We start from the raw sequence: 17,840 nt of genomic DNA on the forward strand, positions 1-17,840 counted from the left end.
AAGGAACTCCACCAGGCACAAACCAGCCCTAACCCAGCACCAGCTATCAAAGTAAAGTACCACAAACATTACATAAGCTCGCCTGTTCGTGGATAAACTGTGTGCCCCACAGCTAATGTAATGTACTGAAGGTTTCCCATGTGTGTGTGTTCTTGTGGGTGTGTGTCCTCTGATGTTAAATCAGCATTCGTCAGTCTGGCTGGCCAGAGGAGGGTGACAGGGACACAGGAGTGACTCATAGGGGCCCAGGGGCAGAGGTCAAAGTTGCAGTGGTCAAGAAGACCTCGTTAAGGACAACTGTGGAACCGGCACCCAAAAAGAGGAGGAAGATTCACCCCTCTGGGCTTAGGGGGAAAGGTAGGAGACGTCGCTCTGCTTAGCATCAAATCTCTAATGTAGCTATTAAGATATGTGGTAACTCTGCACTCTGTGGAAGTCCGGCTAAAGGCAAAACTCAATACTGTAAAATACAATATTGCAGAGTTAGTGTTTAAAGAGTTTGTGTCAGATAAGTAACCAGTCACTCAATTCAGTGGGCCTTATGAGATAACAGTACTATAATGTCATATTAAAAATATTAGTAACCTACGTATGAAAGAAAAATAACGTCGAATACCAAGTCTTGATATTTTCCAATGAGACTTGCGCAGTACATTCCTCTATTTTGCCACTAGATGGCAGTATTCACTGCAAACAGCAAATACACCGTGCATTTGACCGCCGCAGTGTTTACCATCTTACTGATCAATCTGTTCAGGACGAATGTCCTTAAACCAAACAGAGCAGTGGTTATAGATGAAATGACAGAGTACTCTCACCCTTCAGTTTTATGTATCACAGTGCATTTTATTTCATTTATTTTATTTTTTAAATAATATTGCTCTTCTTGGCGGTCCGAAAGTGATTTAGTCATTCTTGGCATATGTACACGTTTTCCTTTTTTTTTTTTTTTTTTTGCTGTTTCTGCAATTTAAAGTAAAAATGAAATGTACATATGCTGAAATAAGTATATTCAGTAAAAATAAATGGTACCCGTTTCCTTGTGGTGCTGTGTAGGCGAATGCACTCAGCTTATGCACTGAATGACATGGGGTTTTGTTTGCCTTTTTTCCCCCTCATAGGAAAAACCTTACACGAAACATATAGAGAATGCTTAAGGCATGTAACATTGATTTACTTTTCCGTGTGCCTTTACTTAGTATGAACACATGGGAATACTGTAACATGAAATATTAAATGACTACGTTTATCCCTGTTCTGCAAAACCCGGCAATAATTTAGTCTCCCCTCCCCCCACTTCAAAAATAATGACTATTTTTCAGAATGATAAATTGGACTTAGGCTCTTTTGTCTTGGGGGGGGGGGGGGGTGATGTTATGGCTGACTTGAGCTGGGAACACTAATAACCATATGACTGCTTCATTTCCTGAGCTACTTTAATGGGTGACTCATAAAGAGTAAAGTCCATTAACAGACCAAAAGGCGAGAGAACCTGACTGCACACACAGAAATTTAAATACATTATTTCAAATCAAGCAACAGTAACGAAAAGATGATGTACAAGCTCGGTATGGAGTTTGTTCGATTTTTTTTGTTCTCAAATGCATGTTTGGAGCATCTACAAAGGAAAATCTTATGATATAAATCCAGTAAGAAATGTGTTTTCATCCTCAAAAATAAATCGGTGTGATTCCTTTATTTCTTTCTTCACTGAGGTTATTCTTCCATATCTGTATTTATAATCTGTTTTTTTTTTCTTACATTTATCATAACTCACCTAGAGCAGTAAATATTTGATGGTAGGTGCGCCATCACTGAAGTTAATTATTCATATTAAACACAAGGACATTCAAAACAAACAGAAAAACATCCCAACGCCACTCAAGTATCACGTTACTGTAAACCTGTTTACAGCTTACATTACTTTATTGGAAGATGCTGTTTTCATTTCGTGTTATGGTGAGTTAAACACATGAATGCAGTATGTTCATAAGCTTAAAGCTTAATGTATAATTTAGTAATCCTGGTCTAAGCCAGTGGAGAGGGTGGACAGATCATGTTTAAAGTGTACTGGATTCATTGGGTTTTCCCACGCAATTCCTAAGAACCAGGCATGTCGTCGTTGCCGGTGCAATTTAATGATGGTTTGATTGAATGAAGCACTTGGTAAATAATGACCACAAAGCCCAGATCCAGACTCTGTGTTCTCCCAGATCTGCCCTGTGGTTTTTGTAAATGCCAGTAGTCAGTGTTACTCAGTGTTAACACAGTGTGTTGTGTACAGAGGCAATGAGAGGAGAGAGAGAGAGAGAAGAGTTGAGCGATTGTTTTGTTGCCGCGGCAGGTGGATTTGCCACGCCTCCATTTAGATTCACACCCCCCCCCCCTTTCATTCAAAGCACGTCTTCAACCAATCAGAGGCCTCCGCCTGCTCTTTATCTTCCATTCAAAATAGGAAGGCGGTTAGAATTTATGCTCGCTGTCCACTGTTGTCAGTTTCATGACATGCAAGCTGACAACTGATTGCTTACTTATTATTTGTTTTGTGATTTTTTTTTTTTTTGTTTGGAGAAGAGTGTTTTGTGTTATGCTGTTTCTTGATCTCTCTCCTTTCGTGAAATGGACCGCCAGAGAACACAGAGAGTGACACTAGCCCGTCGTCTCGTAGCACAGACACGTTCGTTCATTTTACAAACGTTTGGTGAGTTCTGAGGACTCTAATGTATGGTGTAACGGTTTCGTTTTTTTACAGAGAGTGGGCTTTGTATAGCCGTGAGTCCAAGTCTTGTGTTAGACCTGATGACTTGTTTCACCCAGTACATAAACAGATGTTTATGAAGAAGCTTCTGTCTCATGCTGTTTAGGTTTTGTTAAACTACTTTGCATTTTTTTTGAAAGAAATTAGTTTCTTTTTTTGTTCTATAAGTTCTTGCTTTCGTAGAGCTGGCTAATGTGTTGAACAGGTTTTCATTGCTGTGGCACAGTGTCAAAGCTGCTGTTGGAATGTTAGCTATTGTGTGTTAGAACATTAGTCTGTGTGTGTATGTGTGTGTGTGTGTTTGTGTGCGTGTATGGCTGTAGGCAGCTGGGATCTGAAGTTATATACCTCTCATGCTCTATTAACTTAAACTCTGTGTTTGGATAGGGGGTGGTTTCCATGGCAATAACTGGTCATTTTGTGTGCAGTCAGGTCACAAACGTTGTCTGTGACCTTTGACCTTACAGTATTCTCTCACAGACTGTCCACACAGACACTGTTAGTTTGGAATGCTAGAATACGATGTTCAGCATTAATGATGGAATTGTTATTTTAGGATTTAATATTGGGAGTACCATTAGGTCTTCAGAAGTTGGTGTGTGTGTGTGCGTGTGTGCGTCTGTGTGTATGCGTGCGTGCGTGCGTGTGTGTGTGCGGTGCGTGTGTTTGCGTGTTTGTGTGTCTGTGCGTGCGTGTGTGTGTGTGTGTGTGTGTGTGTGTGTGTGTGGTGTGTGTGTGTGTGTGTGCGTGCGTGTGTGTGTGTCTGTGTGTCTGTGCGTGCGTATGTGTGTGTGTGTGTGGGTGTGTGCGTGTGCGCATGTGTGTGTCTGTGCGTGCGTGTGTGTGTGTGTGTACGTGCGTGTGTGTGTCTGTGTGTGTGTATGTGTGTTTGTCTGTGTGTGTGTGTGTGTGTTTGTCTGTGTGTGTTTGTGTGTGTGTGTGTGTGTGCGTGTCTGTGTGTCTGTGCGTGCGTGTGTGTGTGTTTGTCTTTGTCTGTTTGTCTGTGTGTGTGTGTGTGTGTGTGTGTGTGTGTGTTTGCATGTGTGTGAGTGTGTGTGCACGCGCCTACATCTGTGTATTTAATAATTGTTATTTTTCCCTTGTACCCACAGGACAGGTCCGACTGTCAGTAACACCCAGTGATGGTATGCTTTATGTCCACAGTAAGTCCCATTAGTTCACTTCCGTGACCCAATATGCACGATACTCAGCAATAAAACAGCTTAGAGTGTCCAGAGATTCACAGTCTTTTTAGGTTTATTTATTCATAATGTATTTCACTCTATATCTCAACTCTTTTCAGGTCTTCTGAGGGTCTACTCTATAGTCAGTTTGTTGTTGTGTTGAATCTACTTGTAGCTAATGTTTCCTTCAGATGAGTGCCTTGTGTTGGATAAAATGTGTGACTGGTAGTTTTTGCATTATTGATAATGTAATTATAAAATAATTACCTTAACAGTGTTTTGATTTGCATGGGGGATTCTGTTAGCATGTTAAGAATGTGTGACTGACTTTCTGGTTTATTCACAGTTATGGAGGCGAGGGGGCTTTTGGGAAAACAATACAGGCCATGTGATTCGTACGTTAAGGTAAGCGTGCTACGCGTTTCTAATCTGGTTCGGTCATGTGCGTGTTACATGTTTTTCAATCTGGTTCATGCATTTATGGAAGATCCCCGGAGTTCTGGAGCGTCTCACATGTTTGAAATCCCCGCGTGTGTGGAACTGAATTTCCACAGCGCTGACTAATGTTCAGCTCTGTGTTCTTGCGATAACACAGTGTTGTCATATCCTAATCTTCCGGAATAACGAAAACTAAAATAAAGCAAAATATGTAAGTGAAGTAGTGATTTTGTGAAGAGCTGTATTTTTTTTTTTTGCCTCGTCTGAAAAAACAGAGTTGTGCTTGTGTTAGTGCGTGTTTGCCTTTGGATTCAATCCTTATTATGCCTGATAAGTGTTGTACATATTACACATCACCCACAAGTTTGTGCTACAAACACTTTGTGTAATGTCTCAAGTTTCTTCTGTAAAATTGTGAATGCATGTGCATATGTGTATGCATACAACATGAGTATGCGTGTAAATGATTCATACCTCCATAAACAGATAGCGATAGTTCCAGATGCAGATCACACGAAACGACAGAAAACAATGACGATACTAGACTGCAAGAATCCAGTCTTCAACGAAACCTTTATGCTGTAAGTCACGGTTTAGGGGGTTTTTTTTGTTTGTTTGTTTGCTTTTTACATTTCTAAACCTCCTGAAAAGTGCCTTTAACTCAAAGGGCAATAAAAAATCTCTTGGCTAAACTGAATTATCCACACCACATAGACCTAGAATCTCTCCTTGTTTGAAAACTGCCTGTAGTCATTATCTTGATTATTCTTTTTTTCTTCAGATATAGCTGATTAGGCAACAGGCCTTTGGTCTGGTGCTTTCCTTTATGTGTGCTTTTAAAGAGGGCAAGGTTGTGCTTAAAAACATTTGAATGGTCCCTTTGTGGCAGGGACCCAGTGTGGAGAGGTTTTGATTGATGAGTTTGAACCGTTTGTGTTTTAGGTCCGTAGGAGCAGAGGACTACAAGAAGAGACTGTTGGTAACTGTGTGGAACCGCAACCGGACAGCTAGGTAAAGGAAAGTTCTATCCCGTGCCGTTTGAATTTCCGGAAGGTTCTCTGCCGTCGTTAACATGTGTTAACTCAGAAGAAGGGAACTGGTTCAAATAGTGTAACAACCGTGAAGTCTAAACAAAAAATTTAAATGAGCTTATTTAGATGTGTGGATAAAATAATGGTATTACAGAGTCCAAGAAATATGCCCAGTTGGCTTCTTCTTTTTATATAGTCATGCTGCAGCTAATTTCACTAGTGTATCTTTAGCGTGACTATCAGAGGATCATGTGTAATATCTAAGAGTGTTTTCTCATCATTTCAGAAGGAGTGATTTCCTTGGCTGTATGAGTTTTGGAGTCTACTCTCTCATGGAATCGCTAAAGGTGAAATGAAATGTCAAACAAACAGAACTCTTGGAAACATTTTCTCCAAATAGAGTAGAGTAGTTGCAGTAGTCAGAATATTTGAACAAAAACACCTTGTTTTACACAGTCCTGGGACTAGGGTATTTTTTATTAGGACATTTTACATTAGAACGTTTAGGACACTTTACTGCCAAACCTTTGTTTCCTCGCCACTTTTCCAACGGGACCGAACCGTACCTGCCATTAGGTTACCTACACCGTCTCTGATCTCTCTCAGAGGCTTTCAGCGTAACATCATCCTGTTTGATTTTGAGTCACAAGAACAAGGAGACAGGCACAGACGGCAGTAAAAATCATTGCAGTGAGACTGACCATCAAGCTGTTACAAATATGTATTCGATCCAAGTGTGACAGCGTACTCACGTTATGTTTTTCTTTATTATTATTATTATTATTATTATTATTATTATTATTGCTATTAATGCTATTGTGCTCTCAAAATAGTAATTTGATTTTTTTTAAAAAAGAAAAACATGATATATATATATATATATATATATATATATATATATATATATATATTGTTTATCTCTCCTTACGTAAATGGTACTTCCTAAGCAAATGCCCTGAGACCATCAGTGAGAGGAGTCTGCTGTGATGCTGTCCAGTGGGGCTTGAAAAATGACCTACTATTGCGTTGGGGAGCGTCAACCTCACCCTGAGCTGTATCTGCCAGCGTCAGCATCGCCAGCCGATTTCACCTGAAGAACCACGTTTCTGCGCCTCCTTTCCGTTTTTGGATCCGACACCAAATTTAAACCCGAAGCGTCTCGCTGGTCTCTCGGGACGCGAGATTTAATTAAACACGTTCGAGGAGGGTGTTAGTTTCAGCAGAATTAGATCAAGCCTGACAGACATTTTCTGTTTGGATTTATATAACCCACTGCCATCTGGCTCGCTAGCCTTGGGCGCAGGCATCGGCTCCAGCAGGGCCCTGAACTCCGTGACTCAAAAGCCAGCAGTCATGCAAGCTGTGGAGAACTTTGTCCAAACAGCATTACCATGACACGCAGATAAAGACCTGGTTTCAGGCACGGAAAATAACACCTTACTGTCTCTCTCTCCCTCTCTCTCTCTGTTTTTCTTCTCGTCTTTCTTTTCTTCTCTTTTTCTGTTCTCCTTCTCATTTTCTGGTTACGCTCTTTCTTTTCTTCCCTGCCGTCGTCTGTCTCTGGTCTGGTATCAGGTGATCAGAGGGTGGTATTATCTCCTGGGTGAAGAGTTGGGCAGAGGAAAACATCTGAAGGTTGCATCCAGGAGGATCAGGTCTCAGATCCCAGCATCGGCTGCTGGTGAGTGGAGCAGTTTCACAGGATTTGGCCCCTGGCCTCTCTGAGCTCATAGCTAAGAGATAAGTGGTTTTCACGGTATAAACCCCTGGAAGAGATTTTTTTAAGTCAGGTGAAAGATTGAACAGTCCCTCCACAGTCCTGCAATACTTAGATTCGAATTTCTGCTTGTGGCTTTAGGGAAAGACAAGATGATCATAAGACGTTTTTTTTGTCTTTTGTTTTTTGACTTTGTGTACCTGTGTATGTGTGTGTGAGAGAGAGAGAGAGAGAGAGAGAGAAAACTACATTTTTTTTTAGTACTTCCGACCATCAGATCAAACTCAGCGTTACGTTTATTGATGTCATTAGGGTCTATCAGGACTGTGACTGTGCGTAGTTATCACAGGAGTATCTCAGCACCTTTCTCAGGCTGACAGAGGCGAGCTTTTCCACGACTCCTTACGTCTCCTCCCAGCGGAGGCCAGTCTCTCCCTTTCATCCAGTAACAAAGGCCTGGGGGGGTGTGTGTGTGTGTGTGTGTGTGCTACTGATGCTCTGAGAGTTTGAGCTGTCAGATGGAAAGCGGTAAAATAAAAAAACTTCTGTGTGAGCCTTCAGAGATATTCAATCCACTTTAGGGGATAGCCTCCTCCTCTTCCTCCGCTGTCCACGCGGGGAGACTTTTTTTTTTTTTTTAACTCCCAAAAATTGTCCCGCGTGACTCTCGTCGGTCCCCCCCCCCTTTTTTTTTCCGCCTCGTTAAGAAAGCCCGTCGTGAGAGAAAAGTCTTAATTAAAACTGACTAACGAGGGTCGTCATGAAGACGTTGGGAAGGAACGGAATGGAAGGGGAAGAGTAAGCGGAAAGGAGGACGGGCGCGTGTGCCGTTTCTGAGAGTCAGAGGAGATTACGTTTCGGTCAGAGAAAGAGAAGAGTCGTTGGAGGTGAAGAATTGAGAGGGGGAGAAGAGAGGGCTTAATGTGAAGAACTTGAGGGGGAAAAAGCCAGCTAGCTTTATTGTGTCCCCCGCTGAAAAGGGGCTACTATGAAAAACGCTTAAAAAGACATTGTTTCCTGGGAGAGTTGTAATCGCTATGGTTACTGGAACGGAGTGGGGGGGGGGGGGGAGGCTGTAGTTGCTTGATTGAGTCGGAGGGGGGTAATGCATTGAGTGCATTGAGGGGAGTTGTTTTCTCTCTCTCTCTCTCTCTCTCTCTCTCTGAACTCAGCTTATCCATGTCAGATGGATAAAGGCTGAATGTCTCTCTCACTGAGTGAGCAGTTTCTACAGAGGCCAAGGCACCGCTGCCACTCCGTTCTCGTCTCCTGATTGACGAAAGAGTCGATAGAGAGAGGGAAAGGAGAGAGAGAGGGAGTAAGGGGAGATAGAAACATGTTTTCCAAGGACGGCATGTCAGCCTGGGACTCTTGGGATTCTCTTGTGTTTCTTTCAGAGGCTGCTCTCTCTGACCATGCTGCTAGATCAGAGAACACGAGCCCGGAGAACATGCGCGCGTTGACAGTGAGTATTGGATAATAATTGTGTTTGTCTTTGTGTTTGTGTTTATCGCATATATGAAAAACGCATGCATAGTTATAGGCTGATTCTGAAACTGTAATTTTGTTGGACATTGAGACGGGTTTTTCTTTTTTTTTTTTTTTTTTGCGTTAATCTTTATTTCACGTTAACAAGTTTGACATTAATGCTTTGTGAATAGAGAAAGAACATGCATGATATTTATCATCAATATTTGATAGTACTGTAGTGTAGTTTTTTTTCATTATGTGAAAAGAAATCATGCAAAACTATATATTTAAAGCAAAAGTATCGTGGCATATTAGCTGACCTTGTACATTCCTGATGAAACATGTCCTTTCAGAAGCATTATTTTCAAAGCATTTCTTCTGCTCCAGACTTATCTCAACTCATTTTCAAGTATTTTGGATTCAGACTGGTGATTTTAAAAAAATTTTAAATTAAAAACGTAGTTATAGTCAAAACTTAAACATAACACTCATCAGGATCAAGATTAGTGACCTTAAATTGAAATTGACTTTAGTTAAAATATGATAAATACCAGATTATTGCATAAACAAAGCTTAAAAACCGTGGTCCTCACAAAACTGCTGGAGTTCATAGCACAGGGAGTAATCTGCAGCAGGACGTCACAGCGGTAAACTACTCCGATGGTTAGACGGTCACTGCAAAAGGGGAGTGTGTTGGATGCTTTTTGGATATTACGTTATCGTTCGCTGATCTTCTCTCTCTCTCTCTCTCTCTCTCTCTCTCTCTCTCTCTCTCTCTCACACACACACACAAACACACACACACATGCATACACACATGCACACCCACCCACCCACCCACCCACTTTCAGCGAGTCGTTTTTTCCCATGGCTACTCTACGCCCAAGACTTTTTTTTTCTCCGCAGACAAAGCTGGGAAACGGGAAAAGCCAACAAAGTGGCCGTAATAGGAAGTCAGTCAAGAGCTTCTGTTTATGATTTATTTGCATTCAATTCCATTTTCTGGCACGCTGCGTTTGTTCTCAGCGCAGCACCCTTTTTCAACAGAAAAGTGGAAGTCGGTCCAAACAAGTCGCTAATCATTCTTGCCCTTCCTTCCCCCGTTACCGTAATACGCTGTTTAGGATTTCTGGTTGTGTTTTGATATTTTATTGATTTCACTGAATCGTATTAAAAATGTTTTAAAGTCGGCGTTCAAACAGGACATCCCATTTAAACGTTTGGGTTTTTTTTTTTTTTTTTTTTAATTGACAGCCTGCTTAGGTGACAGGTCAAATGTTTTTTCTTTTCAACACAAACTAGATTTTTTTTTTTTTTTTTTTTTTACTTTTTAAATCTGCGCCAAATGAAACACTAACGTTTCACTTCCAGAAAAGAGAAAACGAGAGAAAGTGAGAAAATCCGTCGGATCTGTTTTTCTGCGGTCCACCTGTCTGTTCGCTTGAGAAAACACAACCTCGCTCCATTAATTACATGCCAACCTCTCGTTAAACAAACATCTCTTTAACTTTTAACGTGGTCTCGCCAATAATGGATGTTTGTGTTTACGCTAAAGCAATCGTATCAGGGATAGATTAGCGGCGGTAGTAGGAGTAAAGCCACTACTGTGCGGAGAACTCAGGAAACAGTAGGGCTTATCAAGAGCAGACATGCAGCCTGGTCACAGGCTGGGGGGTTGGAAGGTGGTTTCCTGCTATTCTTCTCCTGAACTGAGTTCCCATGAGTAGGCATGCTTAGCTCAGAATCACTACGGTCCTCAGAATCAGTCGACCAGGTCAACCCGAAACACCTCCAGATTCGCCTTCTGTAAGACGAGCCGTGTCGTTTGATATGTCATACCTGCGTGTTTACGCGTAAACCTGGGTCCGGGAATGCATACTATCCACGGTCTGTGCCGATTCTGTATCGAACGGAACCTCCCGCAGGTTTGTTTCGCTCGTAATTGCTACGTTACAAGACCTTTTAACGTGACCGAGATGTTAGCCTAATGCGCCCTTCTGACACGGCCGCCAACGAATTCTTTTTAGGATCTCTTGTCTTGTGTGTGTTTCTCCTCCTGTGAGGTGCGGTTATGGTTGAACTAGAGTTGTGCTAAGTGGTGAGCTGTGAAGAAGTAGATGTTGTTTTAGTGTATGCATTATGTAGATGACCAGCTTTCAGAGTGTGCTGTTTTACAGCACTCCAGACGTAAGGGATTTGACCTGAACTGCATCTGACGTCTCAAATGTGTAATTATGCATGAGGAGTACTGTTTTCAGTGAGTTTAAATATACAAGGCTCTATATTTTAGGAGTTGAAGTGCAGGTTGGGGCCAAAGAAATGTCATACATTAAAGAAAAGTCTATAGTAAGGAAATGTGTAGGTACCAGAGATGCATTTTTTTTTTTTAAATGAAAATTTAATTATTACAATCAAGAAAGAAAATATTTAGCAATGCCCATGCATTGAACCCCAAGATTTGAGGGAAAGTGTGAGTGAAAGTTGACCAGCTTGCACCGAGGTATTGTTATTGTGAATGCGAGCGACATTTTTTTTTTTTCAATTTCCTATTTAGTTTGGCCGCCGATTCGTAACGACATTACGACTTCTGCTGCTGTTCAAATATTCCCTTTTCTGCTGTTTGCCAGAGCTTTGTCGTTTCAAATCCAGACGTTTCCTTTCTTGGGCCTCTCTCTGTCCTCATCTCCCAGCAACCTTGACCAATTCTCAGCTTGTAGCTTTTTTTTTTTTTTTTTTTTAATATCTCCGACTGTTTGATTCTGTGGTATTTCAGCTACCAGGTGGGCCATTTTCCAAGAGGCTCGTTTCTCTCTCTCTCTCTCCTTTTTCTCTCTCTCTCTTGCTCTTCGTCTGACCTGATTCCTGAGAGATCACTAACACTACTCCCAAGGTGATAGTTTCACCATGGAGCTATGACATTTCCCTGGCTTCCTCGCCAGGGTGTCCAGACCCGGGATTGTGTGTTGTAGTCTTGTGACAATGCCTATTGTGAAAAAAAATGCATTGTGTGTGTGTGTGTGTGTGTTTCATTCCCCTGACAGCCAGTAGCATAGAGCATATCATGGTTCAGTGGTCACATGATTAAAAAACACATTCACTTCCCACAACTTCAAAGCATGATGAACTAACTAAACGTTAACATCTGTGTAATACAAATTTAGTTATCAGTTTATGAGATCTTGCATGCTTTTATGTGGTATTTTCGACGGACCGGTAGCTGATATTGCAACTTAATTGTTTTAGCCCCCTTTGTAACTTATTGCAGAGAGTCATAAAGTGCAAGTTTATAACATTATTAATATTATTATTATTGCTTTTTGATGCATTACATGCAGGCTTTAAGTGAATAGGGTAGCACTGAATGCTCTGTGTAACAGTGAGTTTGTGTTTTGTTCCCTTCCACAGGTTACCATTCTGCGAGGGAAAGATGGCTATGGTTTCACCATTTTCTCGGACTCACCAGTACGGGTCCAGGCAGTTGACCCAGGTCTGTTACCCCTCTGGCGTCTACATTCTAAGATCAGTTCTAGCAATGCTACGGTGTTACGACCCCGGTTCTCCCAGCGTGACTCCCTGAAAGGGTCACGGTCCTTCAACATTTCTTCCCCATCATCGGTTTCTCTTGATGAACTCGGTTACTGGTGTTATGGAAGTCACGGTTACATAGCATATCAATGAGAAATCAGCTTTTACTGCAATGGCATCTCTTGTCTTTTGCCTCAGGTGGTCCGGCTCACCAGGCTGGTCTTCAGCAGCTGGACACCGTCCTGCAGCTCAATGGGCAACCAGTGGAGCATTGGAAATGTGTGGACCTGGCACATGCCATCAGGTTTGTGGATAGCAATTGCCTTAGTTACACCTGCTTCCACTGCGGCTTTTTCACACGGCAACTTTCACAATTTGTAAGTAATGGGTATTTTTATGATCTAGTTCCTGGAGTACCCCACTGTGGTGCATTCAGATAGTGATGTGCAAGCCTGAAGACTCATTAAGGTTCATGAAATTATCCTTTTTGCTGTCAGATAATGGAGATATTTACAATGTTTTTTTCTTTTTTTGTCTTCCCGCTCTCCCATCTCCTTTAGAAACTGCCGGAGTGAGATCACAGTAGTGGTTTGGAGGACGGTACCTGTAATGAAACCGTACTACGAAGGTTTGATACACAGACCATCCTACAAAGCCTCCGGTTTTGACACACTCTCTCCCGTCGCTAAGAAACAAGACAAAACCCCGCCCCTGCTATCCAGACCAACCAATCACAGGCAGGGCCGACGCAAGAAGGGGAGTAGCTCAGAAGGTACCGGAACCGGGCTTCTTGGAGAATCGGCGTGGCCATGGAGGGAGAAAAGAGAAGAGAACGATTACAAGACTCGAACCCAGACCCTGAAAGGAACCCGGGTGACATCATCAAATGGGGACAACTACATTATTCTTTCCCCTGTCAACCCAGGCAACCAGGTAACAACAAACAGCGCTACAACATCACAAACAATCTCCCCGCCAGAGCATACCCTGACCCAGTGGTCCGGTTCAGTGCAGTAGCGTTTAGGAGTTTGTCAAATTGAAAGAAAGCCCTTCAGCACGCCATCTTGTTGGAGCTGTTTTTCTGCTTGGCTGGAGCATGATGGTGACTAACTTAATGTGCTACTTCCACAGCTTTGACCTTTATGCTAATTCACAGCAAGCGTATAGTATTTCCACATGACTGAGTGCTTGCCTCTCCCTCTCTCTGTCTCTCCCTCTTACTATATATACTGTATATATATATATATATATATGTGTGTGTGTGTGTGTGTGTGTGTGTGTGTGTGTGTACGAGTGTGTCTGTATGTATGCCAACATGCACAGTATACACTGTAGGCCTAAGTGTATCTGACATCCTTTGGTTGAAGGTCTACGCCCAAGGACATCTGGCACTGGTTTATCAACATTATGTGATAAATTCTTACGTATAAGTTATGAATTTAAGGTTATGCTGACAATAATTCCAGTGCAGTTGGTAGTTGTAGCTCTTATGTAGCTATCACAGTTGTGTTATTATGTATTGTATTATGGTTGTGTGTTCTATTACTGTGTTACGGATGTATCATTATTATGGTGTTATTATGTAGCTACAGTTGTAGTGAACACTGTGTGTGTAAGTAAGACTCATACTCTTGCATGAAACCCTACAGCAGAGAACATCTGGCCATGGTTTATTAAGATTATAAATCTAAGCTTACACTGATAATACTTACAGTTATTGTAGCATGGCAGTTGTAGGATATGTGAACTAGAAAGATGCTTCCTAATATTTCTCTTGATGATGATGATGATGATGAATACAAATCAGTCATTTTTTTGTAAAATAAGCCCAGTTTTGTCTTCAAATATTTATCTTGATTTAAGTTAAAACTGATTCTTTCCTCTTAGGCTGTAACTATACATTATATTGAGTACATGCCTGCACACAATAGAAATGTCAAGACATGTTAAGGAACATCTATATGCAGGGGGAAAAAAAGTTAAAAGATCTGAGAGAAATGGCCGTAGCTAACTGTTGTTTCTTCTTCAGATACTGCAGCCTGTTTACCCAGATACCAATGGAACAATTGGAACCCTTGGTAGGACTGTGTTCTTATCTTCTTTAATGAGAAATGAGAGTTCCTGGTTATTTCAGTAAATATCAAGCCAATCAAAAAGATTTAATTGAATTTCGCATTATCTCCAAGGGAGGATCTACCAAACACACCCAACCAGAGGTCTTCAGCAAGGCAGCGGCTTCATTCAAGACGAAGGGCTCCAAGCTAGAGCCACCCTCAGGAGGTCCATGAACAGCAAAACGACCACCATCCCACCGCCCGCGGCATACCGACGAAGTTTCGCCAACTACCAGAACTGCACCATCGTCCAGTCCCATCTCCCCCATTCCAACTACGGAACATACGTCACCCTTGCACCCAAGATTCTCATCTTCCCAGTTCACGTGCAGGTAAGTGCCCGTGCGTTTTAACACAGTACTGTTGTTGTTTTTTTTGGTTTTAGATGTTCTTCTATTCTATACGTTTTGGGTTCATTACGATAGCAGAAACATAAAGTAATTTCGCCTAGTCCGACAGTTGATGTGTAAGTATTAAAATTAAGCAGTTATTCTGTTCTAATGTCTTTTTTTATTTCTAAAGTGAACAAGCTCAAGATAACTGCAGTTTACAATATTTGTGGTTAGACTTGATGTAACTACCTTGTGGTCAATTGTAGGTACATATTTAGAAACGGTGGTTTATGGTTAATGTTGGTGGATGGTTTACTAAATGGGATGTTTGGGATGGGTTTTTTTTGCAGCCACTGGATATGTGCAGCCCTGAGAGAATGTTGCTGTTATCAGAGGAAATGATTCTCCATGACAGTAATCATATGTCGGTAAAGGTAATGTCTTTCAAATGTCCTCATGCCCAATCACTATTCAGTTCAGTGTTGACTGGAAGTTTAAGAGTGAAACACATTTCCTTGTTGAGGTATCACCACATAAGCTTTCATTAGTTCTCTGTAAGGATGGTGCATTGTTGTAAAACCTGTCCTAAACTTGCCCATACATTCTGATTGACTACATAGTACTGTTGAAGGTCAAACCAGGTCGCACATAATCTAGAACTTACCACTAGTATCGTAACATCGTGAAATAGATTTAGCGAGCGCCCTAATGTCTTGCTTTCTGACCAGGAAGGTGACCCTCTGCTTTCTGTGTATTGGTGTCTGTTTTCAAAATGATTGACTTTTTTTCTGCCATGTCAGGTCTCTACTGCACATGCCGTGTGCCCCTCAGAGAATCGGCGATAGTGGAAAACGGTGCTGTGCGGCAGAAGTAGCTGAAACATTACCTTTTAGCGCAGATCCATTTCATTGACCTCTTTGTGAAAAATGGAACAGCATCGGTTTCTGTAACAATCATGTCGGACACAAATCAAACATGATACCGTTGTGAGCACAGCGGTCACTTTAGCGAGAGCGTACTTAAAGGAGAGGCTTTAGAAAGCTTTTCCATTTCGGATTGGATGACCCCTGGATAGTAAAAGGGAATGTCAGCTGGAGCTGAATTTTGTTCAAATAAATCTGCTAAGGCAATAAGATGCTCTTTGTATCTGAGGTAACGCTCCATCTTTAGCATTTGTCGTTTCTTTTGTACTGTCTCTCAGGGGTTTCCTCGTACTGTATCTGACCTTAATTTTGTGGCGAGGTTTCGCATAGTTACGCGGTGAGACTTGACTTTTGGGAAAGACTAGCCTAGTTTCTACAATAAAGATGCGCTCTTCATCATGTCTTACCGCATTCCTCCCCGAACAATTGTCACTGTGATTTAAAGTCTTGGTCTTCATTATGTTGGCTTTGTCCCGTGAACTGAACCGTTTCGCGCAAATACTCCCAGCTGGACATCGGTTTTTCTGGGACGCTTAGCTGACTGATAGTTCGTGAGAGAGCATGAGCTTATTATTGACCGGAGTGAAACCGTCAGGGTGCGCCCCGTGCTGCTTACTAATACATATGTGCAAACTAATGCTCTCTCTCTCTCTCTCTCTCTCTTCTTCTCTCTCTCTCTCTCTCTCTCTTTCTTTCTCTCTCTCTCTCTTTCTTTCTTTCTCTCTCTCTCTCTCGCTCTCTCTCTTTCGATCCAATGGAACAATTCACGAAAGTGATATGAATAATTAAGCCTTTTCACTTTAATCATGGAAAACCGATTCATGGCAAGGCTGCACATCCCTCAGTATGTTGCTATAGGCGACGCTGTGTTGGCAGCGTTTTGAATTGAGTGAAGGTGACACAAACGGGCCATGTGAGATATGAGGGTAAAACCGGTGCCTCTCTCGCCCCCTACAGGCCACAGTGTTTATCTACACAGACCTGTTGCTGCTTACGAGGGAAGATGAGCCAGGCCGTTGCAACGTGCTTCAAAGCCCGCTGTTCCTCCATCATATTCACATACAGGATGGTGAGTGAACTCATGACAAATTCTCTGAAGTATTGCTAACGGATTTCTGAATGACAAAAAATTCGGTTCGTGTGTAACAGGATCTTAGTGAAGCACAGCGCTTCTGAAAAAAAAAAAAAAAAAAGGTTGGAATTCTCTTATTAATCCAATAACGCAGGGGAAACAAAACACACAGGCAAAAGTTAAACACAAGCTATAAACATTTTGCTTTTTTTTTATCTGCTCTGCATTTGTTTAGAGTCGAGAGGGAAAGGCAAACTTTGCTGCAGTATGAGCAGTCAGTCAACCTTGCTGTATGTCTCTACATTTATTAGTCTGTGGCCTGCTGTGGACAGTATGCATCTGTCTAACAGCTGATTGTTTGGCTTGGAGGGGATGTTTGGAAGCCCCACCCAGAGTTATTTGTGACTATGTGTGTAGCAGAGACTACAGTCAGGAAAGAGGCACTAGATGTGTGTGTGTGAGAGAGAGAGAGAGAGAGAGAGCGAGGAGGGGGACAGAGAGTGAGAGAGTATATATGTGAGAATGAACAAGGAAACGTGTAGGACCATGAGAAAGTGATTCTGTGTGTGTGTGAGAGAGAGAGACAGTGTGTCTAAGTGTGTGTGTGTGAGTGTGTGTGTGTGCCTGTGCCTGTGCATGTGTTTGTGTGTGTGAGTGTGTGTGTGTGTGTGTGCCTGTGCGTGTCCATGTGTGTGCGCGTGTGCATGTGTTTGTGAGTGAGTGAGTGTGTGCGTGTGTGTGCTTGTGTGAGTGTGAGTGTGTGCGTGCGCGCGCGTGTGTGTGTGTGTTTGTGAGTGAGTGTAAGTGAACGTGCGCGCGTTGGTCTCACAGCACTGCAGTGCTTGTCGATACTGTGTCTGCACCAAACAATAGGCTTGTCTCCGGCTCAGCCGTTTAGAGTTTGGGTGGGAAGACTTGTGTGTCCTCCACTTTCCTGGTACAGATCGAAATAAAGCCAGAAGCTATAACGGGCATTTCTGTTTCCACCTTTAGCGGTTGTTTTTGGAAAGTCTTGGTTTTTTAGAATGACGAAAGATTCATTGCTTCTCCGTGGTGTAGCTATTTAGAGCACGTTTGTGCTGTTTTCAATCTATCAGTGTCCTGTTTAATTAGATTAAAGGCAGCTAGCTGAATTTCAGCATTACATAACAACTAGGCAAAAGAAAATTTAGGTTACACTTCATTTTCGACTTAACCTCTTAGTTTAAGTACTTAAGCCTCTTTGCCTCTTCTAGTTCACAAAGTAGTGATTAATTAGCAAGAGCTGTGGCCTTTT

General features: G+C 42.0%; 1 protein-coding gene across 1 annotated transcript in view; it reads left to right on the top strand.

Moving 5' to 3' along the window:
• Positions 1–10,378: 10,378 nt before the first annotated feature.
• The window catches only part of rgs3b (regulator of G protein signaling 3b), a 16,701-nt gene continuing 9,239 nt past the window's right edge, over positions 10,379–17,840 (top strand). The window contains exons 1-8 of the mRNA XM_030791773.1: positions 10,379–10,523; positions 12,004–12,085; positions 12,322–12,427; positions 12,684–13,056; positions 14,153–14,201; positions 14,310–14,569; positions 14,920–15,003; positions 16,450–16,561. Coding sequence (XP_030647633.1) covers positions 10,470–10,523; positions 12,004–12,085; positions 12,322–12,427; positions 12,684–13,056; positions 14,153–14,201; positions 14,310–14,569; positions 14,920–15,003; positions 16,450–16,561 — 1,120 coding nt within the window. The 5' untranslated portion in view covers positions 10,379–10,469. The remainder of the gene's footprint in view (positions 10,524–12,003; positions 12,086–12,321; positions 12,428–12,683; positions 13,057–14,152; positions 14,202–14,309; positions 14,570–14,919; positions 15,004–16,449; positions 16,562–17,840) is intronic.

The sequence above is a fragment of the Chanos chanos genome, chromosome 14 (genome assembly GCF_902362185.1).
Source record: "Chanos chanos chromosome 14, fChaCha1.1, whole genome shotgun sequence".
Classification (NCBI taxonomy): domain Eukaryota; kingdom Metazoa; phylum Chordata; class Actinopteri; order Gonorynchiformes; family Chanidae; genus Chanos; species Chanos chanos.